This window comes from Saimiri boliviensis, chromosome 12 (genome assembly GCF_048565385.1).
Source record: "Saimiri boliviensis isolate mSaiBol1 chromosome 12, mSaiBol1.pri, whole genome shotgun sequence".
Lineage (NCBI taxonomy): Eukaryota > Metazoa > Chordata > Mammalia > Primates > Cebidae > Saimiri > Saimiri boliviensis.
This window is the reverse complement of record NC_133460.1, coordinates 10519706-10538726: the sequence shown is the minus strand read 5'-3', so window position 1 is coordinate 10538726 and position 19021 is coordinate 10519706. Positions and strand designations below refer to the sequence as shown.

At 65.2% G+C, this 19021-nt stretch overlaps 2 protein-coding genes across 6 annotated transcripts; one reads left to right on the top strand and one right to left on the bottom strand.

The window, feature by feature from the left end:
* BAIAP3 (BAI1 associated protein 3) lies at window positions 1–16408 on the top strand. 5 transcript variants are annotated; one of them, XM_003928367.4, is made up of 34 exons: window positions 2–75; window positions 6705–6841; window positions 7062–7149; window positions 7321–7401; window positions 7619–7726; window positions 8218–8277; window positions 8411–8477; window positions 8600–8795; window positions 9114–9158; window positions 9284–9361; window positions 9479–9581; window positions 9834–9941; window positions 10026–10121; window positions 10221–10324; window positions 10775–10895; window positions 11386–11510; window positions 11592–11682; window positions 11807–11863; window positions 11938–12035; window positions 12135–12186; window positions 12311–12441; window positions 12601–12724; window positions 12802–12945; window positions 13040–13132; window positions 13215–13406; window positions 13480–13548; window positions 13640–13719; window positions 13875–13983; window positions 14305–14376; window positions 14567–14647; window positions 14720–14840; window positions 14910–15033; window positions 15112–15317; window positions 15401–16408. In XM_003928367.4, exons 1-34 carry the CDS (start codon window positions 46–48, stop codon window positions 15502–15504), a joined length of 3495 nt encoding a protein of 1164 aa, XP_003928416.3. In that variant the 5' UTR covers window positions 2–45; the 3' UTR covers window positions 15505–16408. The 5 variants fall into 5 exon arrangements, with proteins under 5 accessions (XP_074237909.1, XP_003928416.3, XP_010337307.3 ...); XM_074381808.1 differs by having other exon boundaries at window positions 1–75; window positions 13040–13120; window positions 14567–14840; XM_010339005.3 differs by having other exon boundaries at window positions 14567–14840.
* TSR3 (TSR3 ribosome maturation factor) lies at window positions 16213–19015 on the bottom strand. Its single transcript, XM_003928372.4, has 6 exons — window positions 18836–19015; window positions 18522–18741; window positions 17948–18141; window positions 17258–17434; window positions 17096–17159; window positions 16213–16577 (listed from the first exon to the last, which is right to left on the bottom strand). Exons 1-6 carry the CDS (start codon window positions 18945–18947, stop codon window positions 16406–16408), a joined length of 939 nt encoding a protein of 312 aa, XP_003928421.3. The 5' UTR covers window positions 18948–19015; the 3' UTR covers window positions 16213–16405.
* Window positions 19016–19021: the final 6 nt, after the last annotated feature.

Sequence of the window (19021 nt, the reverse complement as noted above, 5' to 3'; positions counted from 1 at the left end):
GCAGCGGCAGAGCCTGTCCCTTCGCCCAAAGCCAGTGTGATCGCCATGGCAACCGGCCCGTGTTTGTTCCAACAGGTGGGCAGAACCTGGTGCAAGACGGCAGAGGCGGGGGCGTCACTCCCAGACCGAGGCTTCAGACCCGCCAGCCCCTTGGGAGGGAGCCAGCCCCTTGGGAGGGACGCTGCTGCAGACTGGGGCTCAGGGCCCAGCCCCCTCCCCTGCTTCCCCGCTGCACCCTATCTCAGGCAGTCCCTGTACACTCCCTGCCCTCCCGAACCGGCCTGGATGTGCTGGGTCAGGCTGAGGCAGGGCCCGGGGAGGAGCTTCCTGGAGAGCCCACCTGGCAGTCCTGCCCCCACTCTGCAGACAGGGGCGGGGAGGGCATGGATGTGAGTGAGTGGGGACCCAGAAGCCAAGCCAGTTGTTGGCAGACTGGCCCCCTCCCTTTGAGGAGCTGTGTTCTGGAAGCCCATCTGGCCTTGGGCTGCCCCTCAGCCCAGCCCAGCCCACCCCAGCGGCCCCCGAGTGCGCCCCTCCTGCCTCTGGGCCTGAGCTGGGGTGGGCCCCAGGCCTGCCTTTCTGCTACTCACGAGGCAGGAGCTCCACCATTAGGAATGTGCCCTTTTGGGTGAAAACTCCCAAGTCTGCCCCCCACATCCCCAAAGGGCTGTGAGTGTTCAGCGGTATCCGTCCACGCGCAGGTGGGGATCCAGGGGCCGCTGCACCCTCAGGAAGTCCGAGAGCCTTGGGATGCCCAGGGCAGTTCTTAGCCCGGAGTTCTCCAAGTGTGGTCCCCGGACCCGCAGCAGCAGCAGGCGGGAGCTGGGAAGTGCAGGTGCTAGCCGGGCGGGCGCGGGGCCACACCGGCGATCTCAGCGCCTCAGGAGGCCGGGGAAGAGGGATCCCTTGAGCCCAGGAGTTCGAGACCAGCCTGGGCAACGTAGGGAGACCCCACACACACACCCCATCTCCACAAGTAAAAAAAATTAGCCGGCAGGTGGATCTACTTGGGAGGCTGAAGCGGGAGGATCACTTGAGCCAGAGTTCGAGGCTGCGGTGAGCCGAAATGGCGCCTCTGCACTTCAGCCTGGTTGAGAGCTTTTTTTGAGAGCTTCTTTGAGACTCGGTCTCAAAAGAGGGGAAAAAATGCAGATCGCGGACCAGCCCAGACTTTGGGAACCAGAGAGTTGGGGGCGGGACCCATCAATGCCTTAACAAGCCCTGCGGGAGACCGCGGGCTCGCGGGGGCGGGATTCGAGGACCGTGCGGCAGAGGGAGGGTGGGGAGCGGCCCGGGAGGGGCCTGCGGGGTCCAGTTTAGACCCCAGGGGCTCGGGCCGGCTGTGACTCCACAAGTGCCCGACTGGGCCCTCACCAGAGCCCCAGGGACGATCGCCCCCGGCCGTCCGCGTGGGCGCGGGGCGTCCCGAGTGGATCCCTACAGCACACACCCCCGCCCCGAGAAGAGAGAGGCAGGGTCCCTGAGCCAGGCGCTTCCAGAAAGGTCTGCGCCGTGGCCGGTACTGGTGGCTCCGGCTTCCCGGGGGCTCCGCGGAGAAGACTCTGCCGAAAACCCCTCCCAGCCCCCACGCGTCGCGGGAGGGCGCGCGCGGCCAGGCGGGGTCCAGAGGCAGCCGAGCCCCGCGGCCACCTGCGGGTTGATTGAAAGCCCCGCAGCCACCTGCGGGTTGACTGACAGCCCCGCACCCCGGGGGAGGGGCTCCAGCCCGGCTCGGGCGCAGGGACCCCGGCCGGGTCCAGTCGGGCGCCTTGGGCGCGGGGGGCAGGGTCGAACCAGGTGCCGTGGGCGGGGCGAGTGCGGCCAGGCCCCGCCCCCCGCCGCGGCCCCGTCCCGCCCCGCCCCCCGCCGCGGGTCCGCCCCGCTGTTGCTCAGTCGTCCGCGCGCGCGGCTGGGAGCGGTCGCTGTGCCTCGGCGTCCCCGAGCCGGTGCCCGAGCGCAGCGCCCCAGGAACCCTCCTCCCCGCGCCCGGCCCACGGTGAGTGCCGCGGGCTGCAGCCGGTGCCGCTGGGCCGCCGTCGGGGCTCGGCCCCGCGCCGGCACCCGGACCACCGACGGCCGCCGCCCCCTCGGCCCGGGTCGCCCAGGCGTGGGGGGCGGTGGGAAGGTCTCGAAGTTTCCCCCCTCGGGCCTGGGGAAACTGAGGCCGCGTATCCTCGGAGGGGCGGGCTCTCGGGGGATTTCCCGTCCGAGCGCGCAGGTCCGCACTGCGGAGGGACTGGGAGGGTATCGGGGCGCCAGGGACTGCCTCCCCCGAACTTGGGCCGCCAAGCGAGGCTTCGACCCCCGCGCCTCCTCCCCAGGAGAGCAGACGGGCCCCCGGCGTCCCAGCACCCCTCCTGGGCGGGCCGCGTCCACCGGAGCCCTCGTCCCTCCCGTTCCCTGCGGGTCCCCGCAGGGCCCTGTAGTCCCCCCAGAATCCTTCCTAGTGCAAGCTCGCCCCTCCTTCAGCCCCGCTCCGCAAGGGGCTGTGGGCTCCCGCCTGGGCCGGGCTCTCGGGGGTAGGAGTTTAAAATGACACACCAGTCCCGCTCCCAAACTCCCCTCCAAGGAGAGAGACCCCCATAGAGCTGGGGGTGCAGCTCCCGGGGCGCCGACAGCCCCGGAGTCCCAGAAACGGGTGCAGCGAGGTGGGGCAGAGGGGAGGGCGGTGAGCAGACGGAGGCGGGGGCGCTGCGCCGACACAGGTGACCCGTGGCAAGGCCCGCGGGCTCTGGTCTCTGGCGCCCCTGGTGGGCGCCGGCGGCCGGACCTTGGCAGCCGGTCTCAGGCTTCAGGGAGCCCCAGGCTACCGGCAGCGCTTGTTAGAATGCAGATTCCCAGGGCTCGACTGGAATGAGACCACAGGAGCAGCGTTTGTAGGGGTCGCCAGGTGACCTGCGCCTGGGCGCTGCCTCGCGTGCATGGCTGTCTGGAAGAGTCAGTGAGATCAGGGAGGATGCCCGCCGGAAGCCCGCAGGGCCTGGTGAAGGGGCAGAGGGAGGACAGGCAGGAAAGCTGAAGAGGAGGGAAGACCAGGAGGGCGGCGCGGGGTGCCAGCCTGTGGGCACACATCCTGCCACCCCAACAGGCACACACCCAGGGCGCCATCCGCCACCCCCCTGCCCTAAATGTGGTAAGAAAGGCTGAAAGGTTGAAAACGTTTGTTCATGGACACCCTGCGCTAGGGAGGAAGGCTGACCCAGCCTCTGCTCTGCTGCCCCCAGGCTCTGCTGTCTCACTGCTCCCTGCCCCCAACCCCCAAATGGCCTGGCAGGAGACGGCTTGGCTTGAGAGTCCCAGGTTCACATCTGGGGCTCTGGGCAAGTGGTCCCTGCCCTGGGCTGTGAAAAGAGACGTGCCGTCCTCCTTGCAAAATGTCATTCCCCATTCAGCTCTGGCCTGGGGGACAGCCAGGGAGCGTGGTGGAACGGGACGGGCGTGTGTGGCTCAGCCCCAGTGCCCAGAAGGCAGGAGCTCCCTGGCGGTCCTCCCTCTGCTCACTGGACGGATGGGAGTGGGGTCCTGGCCCTGGCATTGGGCATGAGCAGAGTATGGGTTCATGCTGCCCTGTGCTACTGTCCCAGGCTGAGAGGCTGGGAAGGAGTCACATCACATCTAGGCCCTCGGGAGAGATGGGGGGTCCTCTGCACCTGGCTCACCACTGCCCCATAAGTGCTGAGAGCCACCCAGGCAGCCAGTACTTCCCATACTGGTGACAGACAGATGCACGGGGGTGACAGGTGTATGCCCATGACTCACAGTAGCTCTGGATGAAGTCCCTGATGGGGACATGGTCCAAGGCCTCTGTGGCAGGTGGCTCGCAGGCAGCCTGGGGTGTCCAGGGGAACCAAAGGGGTTTCTGCACACCCAGGATGAGCCAAGTCTTCTATACACCTGTGCCAAGACGCCGCCATTGCCGGCATCCTAGCAACAGGCTGCAGGAGGGGCCGGAGCTGCAGTTAGGGTCAGGACAGCCAGCCCAGCTGGTTGTCCCAGGAGCTTAGCACTGGGGACACCAGAGAGACCTGGACAGCAGTTCCTGGCCCCACTTGCTGGCTCTGGGACCTTAGATGGGCTCCCATTCCCGTGCCCCCATTTGCCCATCTGAGACGCAGGGAGCAGAGGGCACCCCTCTTGGGCCACTCTGGGGATGAGGAGGTGTGTGGAGAGGAAAATGTGGGGAGGCACCGAGCCCCCTCTTCCTGCCTGGAACATCTTGTTCCCACAAAGACACCCCCTCCCCATCCCCACAGCTCAGGCCGCTTAGCTCCTGCGTCACATTTGTCTCCAGGACCGCGAGCCCCCATCGCCCCGTCACACGCACAGGCTGTCGGCGGTTGCCCTGGCAACAGCTTCAGCAGCGGCGACTCTGCTGGCTTTGGGGGGCTGTTGGGGGGGCAGCCTCTTCCACCCAGCAAGGGAAAGAAAGGGGGGTCTGTTACTCCCAAGCCCTTGGGGACTTCACTGCTGGCTGTGGGAGTGACAGCTTCTAGAAGCACTGTACCCAGCCCACCGAGCCCCCCATCTTTGGGGGAGGCTCCCAGGGGAAGGCACTGATAGGTCTGAAGGAGGTAAGGCCCCCCGAAGTGTTGCTCCTCATAAAGTGGGCACTACAAACCCTCCTTCCTGTCCTTAGCTCTAGGGTCTGGCCCCGTGAGAGCTGGCACCCAGGGCTCGGGGACTTGCAGGGACCCTGGAATTAGGATATGTCCAGGAATGGTGTCTAAGCTGGTGTGGGTACAGATTGGGGCTGGTGACCCTGAACCCCCAGCTCCCAGGCCCAGACGCAGCAGGGGCCTGGGAGCTGGCTCCACAAGGTCTGTTTAGAACCCAGCGTGCCTGGGCCCCCGAGCTGCCCACTGAGCTGATGAGTCTGGTGCAGCCCCGGGGAGCTGGCCTGGGCACACAGGGTGGGGCGGGCTAACCTGGCTCCTACCGCCAACTGTCTGTGAGATCCTCGGCAAGCGGTGGAACCTGCTGGGTCTTCGTCACCTCTCCTGTCCCATGAGAATGACGGGCCAGTGTGCCCAGCCCAGAGGGCGCCCTCCGGAGGTGGACGAGACAGCACTGGCAAGGCAAGGGACCAAGAGCGTGAGGCCAGGGCCTTGGAGACCTGGGAGAGTGCTGTGTTCTGGAAATCAGGCCGGGAGGCTGGGATGGGAGCCCAAGTGGGCAGATCTCTTGCGGTGGGGCAGAGCCTGGCTCTGGGACAGTCTTCACAGAGGATGGAGGGGACCTCCCTGGGGCTGCTGGGGGGCCATGCAGGGCAGAGGCAGTGCCTGGGCTTGGTGGTGTGGAGGAAGAGGGTCTCAGGAGCCTATGATATCTTAGCCATCATCCTGCCCCCGTTGAAGGGGCTGTGCAGGTTGGTACTACCCGGCCTTCCTCCCTGACAGGCGGGCTGGGTGTCAGTAGCTCCCACCTGTCATCCCAGCACTTTGGGAGGTTGAGGCAGGTGGATCACCTGAGGTCAGGAGTTCTATACCGACCTGGCCAACATGATGAAACCTCGTCTCTACTGAAAATACAAAAAAATTAGCCAGGTGTAGTGGCAAGCACCTGTAATCCCAGCTACTTGGGAGGCTGAGGCAGGAGGATCATTGGAACCTGGGAGGCAGAGGTTGCAGTGAGCCGAGATCTCACCACTGGATTCCAGCTGGGGCAACAGAGTGAGACTTCATCTTAACAAAACAAAACAAAAGTGGGTGGGACCTTCCAGGAGGCTTCTGGGCAGGGGTCTGGCTGGGCCCAGGCTCGAGGCCTCAGGAGAGGGCACCTCTGTCCCAGCTGCTGCTTTAAGCAGAAGGCTGCAGGGTGGCTCAGTTGCCCTGGCAACGTGAGGGTAACTGAAGCCAGATGGACCGGAAGGGAGCAGGAGCTGTGGCCCCCACGCCTGGCATTTTCCAGTGGGGCCCGGCTCGATTCATATTCTCCTTTGTACCAACTGTGGGGAGGAGGCCCTGCTTCGCGGGGGTACTGCCCCCACCTTCCCCTATCCACCCCAGGTTTGCTGACCAGCCTCTGGGGTAAGGAGGGGGGCACTGACCCCCACCGTGCTTGGCGAGCGAGGACCCCTGGGCAGCCCCCTCCAGGGCCTCCTGGCCATGGCAGTTACTGGCTGCCCTACCTGGGCATGAGGGCTACAGCCCAGGCTACCGGCCCCCGTGCTGTCAAGGTGACGAAGTCTCACGGGCCGTTCTCACCAGGATCCTCTGTCATATGGGATGTCAAATATCTAGCGATATTTTTACCTCCTGTGTAGGAGACCTGGGTGCCTGACATCCGTTTTGACCCCAGAGTGGGCACGAGGGCTGTGGGAGCCACGCGCTGCTGCCCAGGTCTCTCAGTGAAGCCCCAGGAGACAGACGCCACCACCCGCTGTGGTGTCGGGGCAGGGGTGGCAAGCACCTCCCTCTCCAGTGAGATCCCAGAAGCCCCCGGATGGCACTGGGTGGGCACCAGCCCCACCTTCCACAGCATCCGCTGCCTCCTCCCCAAAGCTGCCCTGCAGGAGATGGGGGTGCTTAGCAGGTCACCCAGTGGGTGTGGGGACAGTGCCCAGTGCCTTCCAGGCCGTGGGTGAGCTCCCAGGCCTGGGCCTCTGCCAGCCTCTTCCGCCCTGCCCCCAGGCCTGCTGTGGCCTCTGTGGTGCTCGGAGGATCAAGTGGGCGACCTGAGGCTGTGGGCCGTGCTCTCTGCCGTAGGCCGCCATGTCGACCTTGCTGGACATCAAGAGCAGCGTGCTCAGGCAGGTGCAGGTGTGCCCGTCCTTCCGCCGCAGGGCTGAGCAGGACCCAGGGAGTGCCAGCGCCAACCCGCAGGAGCCGGCCACGGGGGCCTGGTGGGTGCCCAGGGGCCCAGCCCCACATGGTCACAGGGTCGTTTCCCGCCAGACTTCACACACTGCCGCCCCGGCCCTGGCCCCCTGGGCGGGAAGGAGGGTCTTCGCTCAGCAATGCTACCCTGTGGACGTCACGTGGCCCCACCTGCCCCTGGAGTCAAGGGTCTCAAGCAGGGGCCGCCGTGCCGAGAGCTGCCTGCTGACCTAGCCCTTCTTCCAGGAAACCGGGGGATGGCGTGGAGTTCTTCGCCCAGATGCGCCTCATGCTGAAGAAGGGGGAAGGCAGACAGGGCCTGCCATGCCCGGAGGTGAGGATGGCATCCCTGGAGCCCTACATGGCACCCAGCACACGGCTCCCCCTCCTCTTCCCCCCTTCCCCCTGCCCTTGCTCCCACCTCCTGGGGCACCGCCTGTCCTCCCAGCTGCAGGCCTGGAGCCCTCCCCACCCTCAGGAATGTCACCCTGGGCTCCACACACAGGTCCCCCTGCGCAGTGGCTCACCACCACCCCGGGAGCCTGTGGATCCCAGCCGTGGCCTGAGAGCCCTGACCCCGGAGGAGGTAAAGTTGGGGTCCCAACCAGGCTGGGTCTGCAGCGGCCGCTCCCTCAGCCGTTGACAGGCTCCTGTGTGTGTGTAGGATCTGGTGACGGTGGAGAGCCGGGGTGGGTCGGTGAGTGAGGAGTGGAAGGGCTCCCGGTGCAAGGCGGCGGAGGAGGGGCTGCCAAGGGCGGGGTGCCTGGTACACAGCCCTGTGGCCGCCATCCCCCCACCTGCAGGTAGAGATGCTGTACGAGGAGGCCCTGTACACGGTGCTCTACCGCGCCGGGACCATGGGCCCTGACCAGGTGGATGATGAGGAGGCCCTGCTCAGCTACCTCCGGCAGGTCAGCCCACCCAGCTCCGACCCCGACCCCTTCTGCACGCACTGACACCATCATTACCCCAAACAGCATGCAGGATCTCCCCCATCCCTGCTCTACACACACAGACAGCTGCACATGTACAAAGGCACACACGCGTACAGACATGCACACAGACACGCGCACAGACGCGCGCACACACACACATACATGCGCACAGGCTGACAGACACACCTTGAAGGACTCGCTCAGCCCCTCCCAGTTGCATGTGCTCTGAACTCCCCCGTCGCCCCCGTTCCCGCTCATGCACTCGTGTGCCCCTCATTACGCCCACAACCTCCGGGCATGCCTGGGCCCCTTGGCACAGACAGACGGCCTCCCAGGCCTCCCCGACCCCTGCACCCTGAGGATTGAGGTCAGGTGTGTGTGACTGGGGCTGAACCCGAGGTCTCAGGACAGTGGCCAGCCTCACTTCAGGCATTGCCCAGGCCTACTAACCCACCCATGCTTCACAGGTGTTTGGCACCAGCCCTGAGGAGCACGCCGAGGCCATCGAGCGAGTGAGGAAGGCCAAGGTGAGGCCGCTGCTGCCTGGGCAGGCGCTGGCCAGCACGTGCCTGCATGGTGGGGCATGGGGCAAGGCCCTGTCACTCCCATGCTAAGCAGGGAGCTGAGCCCACCAGGCCCACCATACCCCTCTGTCCACAGGCCCCCACATATGCCCTGAAAGTCTCTGTCATGCGTGCCAAGAACCTTCTGGCCAAGGACCCTAATGGTGAGTGGGGCCCCAGCAGACTCTGGCTGCAGAGCAACCCACCACGCCCAGGCTTCACCGACCCGCTTGGCTTCGGAGGGCAGAGGGTGTGGGGGCGGGGCTCAGCCACCCTCCGTGCCCAGGCTTCAGCGACCCGTACTGCATGCTGGGCATCCTGCCTGCCTCGGGTGCCTCGAGGGAGCCCGGTACGCAGAAGGAGCAGCGATTCAGCTTCCGCAAGGGCAGCAAGCGCAGCAGCCCCCTGCCGGCCAAGTGCATCCAGGTCACCGAGGTGAAGAGCAGCACCCTGAACCCCGTCTGGAAGGAGCACTTCCTCTTGTGAGACCCTCCCCCATCTGGGTGCAGGAGGGGGGCTCTGCCTGGGGTCCAGAGCTGGGCTTTGCCTGGAAGGTGGTGGTTTGAAGCGGTTCCCGGTCTCTGTGGGGCTGTGTGCCCACCTTCCAGAGGAGAAAACTGAGGCCCAGAGATGGGCGGTGTGCCACCGGGGCCAGGCATGCGGCTGGTGAAAGTAGCAGGATCGGATTTGGACTTGAGCAGCCTGTCTGGAGAGCTGGAGCATGTGGCGTGCTCCCCGACCCCAGCCTGGGTAGAGCCTCACTGGGGACCCTCACGGGCATCTCTCTGTTCTCCTTGTAGTGAGATTGAGGACGTGAACATGGACCAGCTGCACGTGGACATCTGGTACAGGCCCCTGTGCCTGCAGGGCAGGGTGGGAGGGGAATGGGCACCTCTTGGGAGGGAGCGGGATGGACTCAGGACCGGGCTGGGGGCTCCAGGCAAGCCAGGTCCTCCTCTCTCCCTGCCAGGGATCATGATGACGACGTGTCCCTGGTAGAAGCGTGCAGGAAGCTGAACGAAGTCATCGGCCTGAAGGGTGTGAGCAGGTATGGCTGGGGGACCTTTGTACCCCCTCACCTGTGTCTGCAGCTCGGTCGTGGGGCCTGGCAGGCGATGCCTCCTCAGGAGCCATCAGCCTGATGCCTGCCACCCACTGCGGCCAGGTACTTCAAACAGATCGTCAAGTCAGCCCGCGCAAATGGGACAGCGGGGCCCACTGAGGACCACGCCGATGACTTCCTGGGGTGCCTCAACATACCTGTCCGGGTGAGTGGGGGTGGGGCGGGGCTGGTGATGCTTAGGGAAGGGCCTGGGGAGGTGTCCCAGCCTTTAAGGGGTAGCTCACTGGAGGAGCTCCTGCTTTTGGGCGTCCTGAGGGCTCACCACTGCCTGTCACCCACATTCCCGGGAGAAGGGAAGCCCAGGCAGAGTATTCTCTCCAGAGTCTCACAGAGTCAGTGTGGAGGAAGAAGGGGAGGGGTCTGGCGGGCCTGACCCCCCACCCCATGCCACCTCCAGGAGGTGCCCGTGGCTGGTGTCGACCGCTGGTTCAAGCTGGAGCCACGCTCCAGTGCCTCGAGTGTGCAGGGAGACTGCCACCTGGTTCTCAAGCTGATCACCACGCAGGTGGGGAAAGTGGGCGTCCCCGGCCTCCACCCCCGCCCTCGTGGCTGGGGCGGAGCTGGTGATCCTGTAGGCTCTGCGTTGCAGAGGGACACGGCCATGAGCCACCGCGGGCGATCGGGCTTCCTGTCCTACCTGCTGCTGCTCAGCCATCTGCTGCGGTGCGAGCACCCGGCGGAGGAGGTAGCGGGGTGCTCCTGGGATTGGGACAGCCCGGCAGAGGGCCTGAGGAGGGCATGGGGGGCTGTCTCGCCTCCACCCACGCCAGGCCTCCTCCCCCAGCCCGACTCCAGCAGCTGGCGCGGAGAGCTCAGCACCCCAGCCGCCACTATCCTCTGCCTGCACGGAGCACAGAGCAACCTGTCACCCTTGCAGCTGGCCGTGTTGTGAGTGGGTGGGGCGTGTGCGGGTGAGGCACTGGGGGCCCTGCGGTGAGTGGATGTGGTGACTGGGAGGGTGGAGCAGGGAAAGGGGCGGTGCCATGAGTAGGGGAGGCAGCACTGATTGGGTGAGCGTGGAAAGGGGCGGCACTATGAGTAGGTAAAGCAGCGTTGATTGGGGGACAGGGAAAGGGGCGGTGCTATGAGTAGGTGGGGCAGCGAAAGGGTGGTGCTGTCAGGTGTAGCAGCATTGATTGGGGGACAAGGAAAGGGGCGGTGCCACGAGCAGGTACGACAGCGCTGATTGGTATGACAGGGAAGGGGGTGGTGCTATGAGTAGGTGTGGCAGTGCTGATTGGGTGGAGCAGGGAAAGGGGTGGTGCTGTGGGCGGGGTAGGGGCGGGGTTCTTTGAGTCAGGGGCTGGATGCTCCCTGACCATGGGCTGGGCTCCACAGGTACTGGCAGGTCAGCAGCCGCCACCATCAGACCCACACGCTGGACTACAGCTACCTGCTAGGGCTGCTGGAGGACATGCAGGCGCACTGGGAGGAGGCGGCCTCGCTGCCCCAGGAGCAGGTGGGCGTAGCCGGGGCCCTCCTGCCAGCCATGGGGAAGGGAGTGCTGGGGACCGGGCCGTTCAGTGCGGGGCGGCGAGGGGCAGAGTCCTGCCCGCGTTGGGGTTAAAGACATATGGACAAACCACGTGATGTGGGCGAGAGTCAGGCTCCACAGAAAGGAGACAGGAGACTCGTGGGAGTCACCTCGGGGGGCGACTAGAACTTAGGACAGGGCTGGGGAAAGCCGCCAAGCTGGCGCCCATTTGAGCGACAGGAGGGAGCAACCCTCGCAGGACCGGCATGGGAATAGCAGGTGCACAGACCCTGCGGAGCTGCCTGGGTAGAAGCTGAGGCTGGGACAGGCGGGCTGGGCCTGCGGAGGGTGCTTCTCCGGGCAGAGCTGGGCAGGCCATGCCTCAGGGAGGATGCTGTGGGTGAGGCAAGGAGGGCGTTTCTTCTCATCCGTGACCGGTCGGGGCTGCTGGCACTGAAGAGTCCCGTCCCCCCAGGAGGAGAGCCTGGCTGACAGCTTTTCCGCTTTCTCTGAGTTCGGGCTGCAGCTGCTGCGCCAGCTCCGAGACTACTTCCCCGCCACCAACAGCACCGCTGTCTACCGCCTGGAGCTGCTGCTGAAGTGGGTGCAGCGCCGCGTGTCAGCGTGGGTCGGGGCGGCTGGCATGTACAGGCCCCACATCAGCGTGCTGTCCCCACGCAGGTGTCTGGGCAAGCTGCAGTTCTTCCAGCCCTCCTTTGAGATCTGCCCCTTTGAGACAGAGCTGAACATGGACGTTGCTGCAGCCCTGAAGGTGTGTTCCAACGCCCAGTGGGGGTCGGCCGCTAGCCCCACTGCCTTCCCATCCCCAGCACCTCTGGCCCACCTCTTCCTCTTTCCTGCAACGCACCATGCTGTCTCGGTGGTGTCTGTTGCAGAGAGGCAACCGTGAGTGGTATGACAGGATCCTGAACGCCAAGAGTCCCCGAGAGCAGGTGCGGGTGTGAGGGACCGTGCCCTGAGGGGTGTGGGCAGCTGAGAAGTGGGTACAAGTCAGGCTTCCTTGCAGTCAGGGTCACAACGCCTGCCTGGGCTGATTGCACTGGCCGACGCCATCTATGACGACCTTCAGTCCTGCTACAGTGTCTACGCCAGCCTCTTCCACAGGTAGGCCCGGCACTTCAGTGCTGTCCTTGGGCTGGGGTTGGGGCCAGCAGAGCCTGCAGGGGGGACGCAGGTGGCTGAGTTGTGTCCCTTGTCCGGCAGCATCCTCAGTGTAGACTTTTTCACCCTGACTTTCCGGCAGCTGGAGCGTCTGGTGAGGAGGGTCCCTGACACCCCCAACCCTGGGTGTCTGCCACGCATGCGGAAGCAGGCGGAGGCCCTTGGCTGGGAGGGACCATTCCTTGCTGCCAGTGGCCTAATTCTGCTGTCCCGGACAGGTGGCTGAGGAGGCATGGGTGCTGACAGAGGAGCTGAGCCCCAAAATGACACTGGAGGTGGCCTCGGGGCTCTTTGAGCTCTACCTGACCCTGGCTGACCTCCAGCGCTTCTGGGATAGCATTCCTGGTCGGTGGGTGCCCGGGCCCTATCTCCTGCAGATAGACTTTGAGACCAGAGCCCCAGGCCGTGAGGGGGGCTCTCCTGGGTGCCCCCTGGGGCTGTGAGCCTGGAATGTGCTCACAGATGATGTGTAAGTCGGGGTCAAGCCCTGACCAGCCTCCCAACACAGGGACAGCCGTTCTCTGGCCCTGGCTGGCATCCACACCGCATTCCTGCCTGCCGTGAAGCTGTGGCTGCAAGTGTTGCGGGACCAGGCCAAGTGGAGGCTTCAGGGAGCCGTGGACGTGGATACAGTGAGTGATGCCCGGGCCTGAGGACGGTGGGGCGGGTCCAGGCCCCCAGCAACCCCAGCCTCCTCCTGCCTCCCCAGCTGGAGCCCGTGGACCCCTCCTCCAGGCACAGCAGCTCCGCAGCCACTGCTGGTCTCTGCCTCAGCCACATCCAGGAACTGTGGGTACGCCTAGCATGGCCTGACTCTGCCCAGGCTCAGGGGCTGGGCACCCAGCTCGGCCAGGTATGTGCGTGGGCCCTGGGGGCAAGAGGAGCAGGTGTGGGGTAGATGGGGCAAGGAAGGGCTCCAAGGCTCCCCACTACTGTCCCCTCCCCAGGACATGTGTGAGGCCACCGTCTTCTACACGGAGCTGCTTCGGAAGAAGGTGGACACTCAGCCCGGGGCAGCTGGCGAAGCAGTGAGTGAGGCGGTGAGTGGCCAGCTGGGGAGGGAGCAGGCAGGAGGTGGGGCCACCACCAGGCCCTGGACCCATCTCCCCACACTTACCCCAGCTCTGCGTGGTCCTCAACAACGTGGAGCTCGTGCGAAAGGCTGCTGGGCAGGCCCTGAAGGGCCTGGCATGGCCAGAGGGGCCCATGGGACCTGAGGGGGTGCTCCCCCGCCCCCTGCTCAGCTGCACACAGGCCTTGGATGATGACCTGCAGCGGGAGGCCCGCACGGTGACAGCGCACCTGACCTCTAAGGTGGGTGGGGCCTGGAGACTGGGTGAGGGCTGTCCCTGGTGCCCACCGTGCTGAGCGCTGCTCCTGCCCTCAGATGGTGGGTGACATCCGGAAGTACGTCCAGCACATCAGCCTCTCGCCCGACTCCATCCAGAACGATGAGGTGAGCGCCAGGGTGAGGGCCCGCGGACGGTGTGTGCTGGGGGCAGGGCAGAGGTGCAGGGTCTGCCTGACCTGACGACCCTTGCCCGCAGGCTGTGGCCCCGCTCATGAAGTTCCTGGATGAGAAGCTGGCCCTGCTGAACGCCTCTCTGGTGAAGGGGAACCTGAACAGGTGCAGTGGCTGGGGCGGGGCGGGCTGGCCTGTGGTCACTGATGCCACTTGCAGGGTGCCGGAGGTCCTGTGGGAGCTGCTCCTGCAGGCCATTCTGCAGGTGGGGCAGGCAGGGCAGGTCGGGCTGGCCCACGGTCACTGATGCCACCCTGCAGGGTGCTGGAAGCCCTCTGGGAGCTCCTCCTGCAGGCCATTCTGCAGGCGCTGGGTGCAAACCGCGACGTTTCTGCTGACTTCTACAGCCGATTCCACTTCACCCTGGAGGTAGAGCCCCGTGAAGGAGCCCTCCCTGCCAGCCCCAGCCCCAGGGCTGCTCTGACCCCTCCCTTTGTGCCCACCGGCCCACCCAGCCTCTGCCTGGAGAGCAGCTAATCCAGGCCTCCTCCCATTAATGCCGAGGTGTGGCCTTGGGTGATGGCCTTTTCCCAGGCTTCCTGGGAGCTTTCGACGGCCCCCAGGTCTGAGAAATAACTGTCCTGGGCCGCTGAGTCCCCAGTGCTGCCTGGGGCCCTTTGTGCTGGGGGTCTCCATCTGTCCCCAGCACAAGCCTGGCTCCGACGCCTCCACCTTCTTTCCCTGCCCCAGGCCCTGGTCAATTTCTTCCACGCAGAGGGCCAGGGTTTGCCCCTGGAGAGCCTGAGGGATGGAAGCTACAAGGTGAGGTGGAAGCCTCTGTGGGGCACGGTTTGGGGTGTAGACGAGGGGACGGAGTTCAAACAGCGCCCCACAGGGGCTGTGTCCTTGAGCATAAGGTGGCCCTGCTGGGTGCCCACGGGGAGCCAGGTTGCCGAGTGCCAGCACTGACCACCACCACCCAGGGGCCCCTCCTGATGTGCTTCCCCGACAGAGGCTGGAGGAGGAGCTGCGGCTTCACAAATGCTCCACCCGTGAGTGCATTGAGCAGTTCTACCTGGACAAGCTCAAACAGGTAGGGGCGCCAGTATGGGGCGCTGCCTCCCAGGCCCCCGCAGCCCCTCTGCGCTCACTCGCCTTTCCACAGAGGACCCTGGAGCAGAGCCGGTTTGGACGCCTGAGCGTCCGCTGCCATTACGAGGCGGCGGAGCAGCGGCTGGCCGTGGAGGTGCTGCACGCCGCCGACCTGCCCGCCCTGGACGCCAACGGTGAGGTGCAGTGGGAGCAGGTGGGGCAGGATCGGGCCTGCCGGCCAGCTCACAACTGTGCTCCTGCAGGCCTGAGCGACCCCTTTGTGATCGTGGAGCTCGGCCCACCGCATCTCTTCCCACTGGTCCGCAGCCAGAGGACCCAGGTGAAGACCCGGACGCTGCACCCCGTATACGACGAGCTCTTTTACTTGTGAGTGTCCCAAGCCCCAGCCCCAGCTCCCGCCCCCAGGCCGCTGGAGCGAGGCTTCCCTGACTGGCCTGTCCACAGCTCCGTGCCTGTAGAGGTGTGCCGCCGCCGCGGGGCCTGCGTGCTCTTCACCGTCATGGACCACGACTGGCTGTCCACCAACGACTTCGCCGGGGAGGCAGCCCTCGGCCTCAGCGGCGTCAGCGGGGTCACCCGGCCCCACGTGGGCAGGGGTGCAAGGGCTGGGCAGCCTGTCACCCTGCACCTGTGCCGACCCAGAGCCCAGGGTGAGTGAGGGTCCAGGCGGGGCGGGGCAGCTGGCAGTGGCCCTGACCCTGGCTCCCACACACCTGCCCGCACCTGCTTGCAGTGAGGTCTGCGCTGAGGATGCTGGAAGGCCGCACCAGCAAGGAGGCACAGGAGTTCGTGAAGAAACTCAAGGAGCTGGAGAAGTGCATGGAGGCGGACCCCTGAGCCCACGGCCCCGCCCTCCCCGAGCTCGCCGAGGCAGCTCTGCGCAGCCAGGGCCCACGCTGCCCCTCGTGTGTTGTGCTGGCCCCGTGCTCCCATGGCCCTGGCTCTGTGATGTGCATGTCGTGGCTAGTCCTGGGGCTCCTACTGCCCTGGCCGTGTCCGTCTGCTGTGTGCTGTGAACCTCTGCACCCAACTCCCAATCTGGGTGGCCAACTTGGCAGCTACCCAGGAGACAGTGCAGCCCAGAGTGGGCCTGGCCACCAGGTGGGCTTCCCTGCCCTTGGGCTCTGCAGCCCTGGGTGGGCATGGGCGGCTGCTCTCCAGAGACTGAGTGGCTGTGCTTGCTGGGAAAAGGCAAGCAGTGTTCACAGGCACTTTTGATAGTCACGGCTGAGGAGTAAAGAGGGTGCCATTGGCACCACTGGGTGGAGGGTCTGAGGCTCCACTCACGGGATGTGGGGAGCAGGTGAGCCCGGAAGTGCATGGGACTCTAGTCCCCACCGGGCTCTCAGGCCCGGCAGAGGCTCCCTGGGGTCACTCTGCAGCTGGTGGTCAGTGTGAACGGCTCCATGCCAACTGGCCAGCCACCCTTCACACACATGTCCGTGGCCACCAGGGACCTGCTCCACAGCCCTTCCAGGCGGGGCCCGGAGTTGGCCCCAATCCTTCCTCAGGCCCAGTGTGAAAAACAGAGACTCACTCGGGGCACCTCAGCCTGCAGCTTCATTGTGAGAGCACCGAGGAGGGACACGGAGGACGGCCGGGCTGGGAGCGCGGGGAGGACCCGGTCGGCTCAGTCCCACCAGCAGCCGCAGAACCGAGACTGCCAGGCCCGCCTGTGTCCCCCACGTCTCTAGATTTTCTCGTCACCCAGCCTCAAAAATATATATGTCTGTAACCCTCAGTCTCTCTGCCGCTTCTTGATTCCTTTCCAAACCTCGGCCGGGGGCCTGGCCTCAGCGCCCCGTCCCTGAGTCTGTTCCTCTTCAGAGCTGCTGCTGCCAGCTCCTCCATCCTCGGCGCCAGGCCCTGGGTCCTCAGACGCATCACTATCCTCAGCATCCGAGGGCAGCCTGGGGGGGGAGGGGAGCACATTCCCAAATGATGTCCCCCCCTGGCTACCGGAGGCGACCTCATCCACAAAAAGCCCTGGGCCGAGGACACATTCCTTTTTTGTTTGTTTTGAGACGGCGTCTTTGCTCTGTCAGCCAGGCTGGAGTGCAGTCGCACAACCTCCACCTCCTGGGTTCAAACAATTCTTCTGTCTCAGCCTACTGAGTAGTTGGGACTACAGGCACGAGCCACCACGCCCGGCTAATTTTTCTGTTTTTAGTAGAGACAGGGTTTCACTGCGTTGGCCAGGCTGGTCTTTAACGCCCGACCTCATGATCCGTGCACCTCATCCTCCCGAAGCGCTGGGATGACAGATTCCTGTCACTCCCTGTGCTCTCGACCCAAGCCCTGCAATGCGATGTCTGCTCAGGTTTTCTAGTCAGAAGACCCCACCCCACGCAGCAGGACGGCTCAGGCTGCAGGTAGAGGAGGGCCCTAGGTCTGAGTGATCTGGAAATTAAGAAAACCAAGGACCTACCGGGTGCTGGCCACAGGCCTGTTGGGGTTTCCAAACTCTCTCCCGGAATCCACATCAAAGGGATCTGAATGAGAGAGGCAAGTGGCCTCTGAGCTCAGGGCAGGACCAGGCCTCCCATCGCCCAGGCTTTGGAGGGCCTTGCTCCCACCCGCCAGGCCTCACCGATCTCCTCCTCCTGGAGGTTTTCCTTGGCGCTGGCCAGGAACTCCTGTTCTGCCTGCAACACCTCCTCCGGGCCACGGCAGGCCGCGTACTTGTCCAAGAGCTGGCGGTTAAGATCCAAGAAACCTTTGCCCCATTTAAACTTCCGCAGCAAAATGACAGCGAGGTCCGGAAAGCCTGATGGTGTGGGACACGGGAAACCCAAAGAAGTCGCTGGTCCCCTGGGGTGTGGCCCCATCACCCTGCTGCCGGATGGCGGCGCTGTCCCAGGAACTGCAGGGTCCCCACCAAACACCAGCGCCCAGTCCTGAGAGCCGGTGCTGCCCCAAGTCCACACCTCTGCAGCCAACCCCATCCCCCTCCTTTGCTGTGAGACCCAAGCATTCGCACCAAGACTGCCCCATGAGTCATCTGGGCCTCTTTAGATCAGCAATTCTGTAAGGAGGACGTGGAGGATGAGGACTCTCAGGGCAGTGCTGCCATGTTCATGAATGGTGCCCCACATGCCAGCCCTTGTAGAGCAGCCATCCCATTCTTCTCTACGGAAACTCCACAGTGGGATCGAAACCCTGGTCTGTCTGAACAGCTTCCCTGCCTGTCCCGGGGTCTGCCGGTACTACGCACGGTGCCAGGACCACAGCAGGAACACCAGGCTGACAGACGGGCCTGCTGTGGGGCCTCCAGACTCACCTACAATGCAGAAGGTGGCAGCAAAAGCTTCCAAGCAGGAAAGTCTGTAGGGCCGGCCATAGTTCACAGGGTTGGCGGCCACCAGGTAGGGCAGCAGGCGCAAATGGCTGCCTCGCATCTTCCCAAACGGCGTCTCATCCAGTCTGGCCCAGGAGCAGTCGATGACGGCGACCCCAGACTGTGCCACCAGCTGTCTGCCAGGGACAGCATGGGGTAAGTTCAGGAGCTGGCACTGCTCAAGGTGAAGTATGTCCCTGGAAAATGGCCTCGCTAGCGATTCAGGGACAACATTCCTCTATTCCCAGACGCCCTCAAAGGGACTTCATGAGCAAGCTTTTGAGGCAGCTGCTTGGGGTACCTAGAGCATGTGTTTATTCACTCAACAAACGTTTATCCCAAAACCTTCTACATCCTAGGCTCTGGGCTGTGGAATGGAGGCAAACTGGACAGACGGCGCCAGCCCACGTGGATGCGGGTGCGGGCGTGTGTATGACATTCAAGTCCCAGTACACGAGCCCGGAAGGGAACCACGCGCTGGACAGTAAGACGAGCTAGGGCAGGACCCAGCGCCTACCTGTCTTCAGGAGACACGTACTGCTTGCCCACGGGGCTGAGCACCAGGCCGCCGAACCTCTGGCCCAGGCGCAGGCAGCGCACCAGACCCAGGCGGGCCAGCTTGCGGCCGGTGCAGCGCCGGGGGTCGCAGTGGCCCAGCTCCCACATGGCCAGGGCGCAGGGCAGCGTCGCCGGGCCCGGGTCGCCCTCGCCTTCGGCCACCTCTGGCTCCACTGACGCTGCACGAGAGAGAGAGGGGTACTCGGCCTCAGCACGGGACCCCCGCGCCGGCCCTCGATCCCCGACCCGCTCTCCCCATCACGCCTCGTTCACCTCGCAGGGCGGCGCCGACCTCCTCGGCGAAGGCCTCCAGGGAGCGGCTCGGGAGGCGCCGAGCCCGGCCGCCTTCCGCCCCCGGCCCGCGGGCCGCCCTCTTGCGGCCCATGGAGCCGATCTGGGGCACCGGAGACCCCCACGGCCACGCCCCCCAACCTCCCGAAGGGCAGTGCGGCTGCTTGC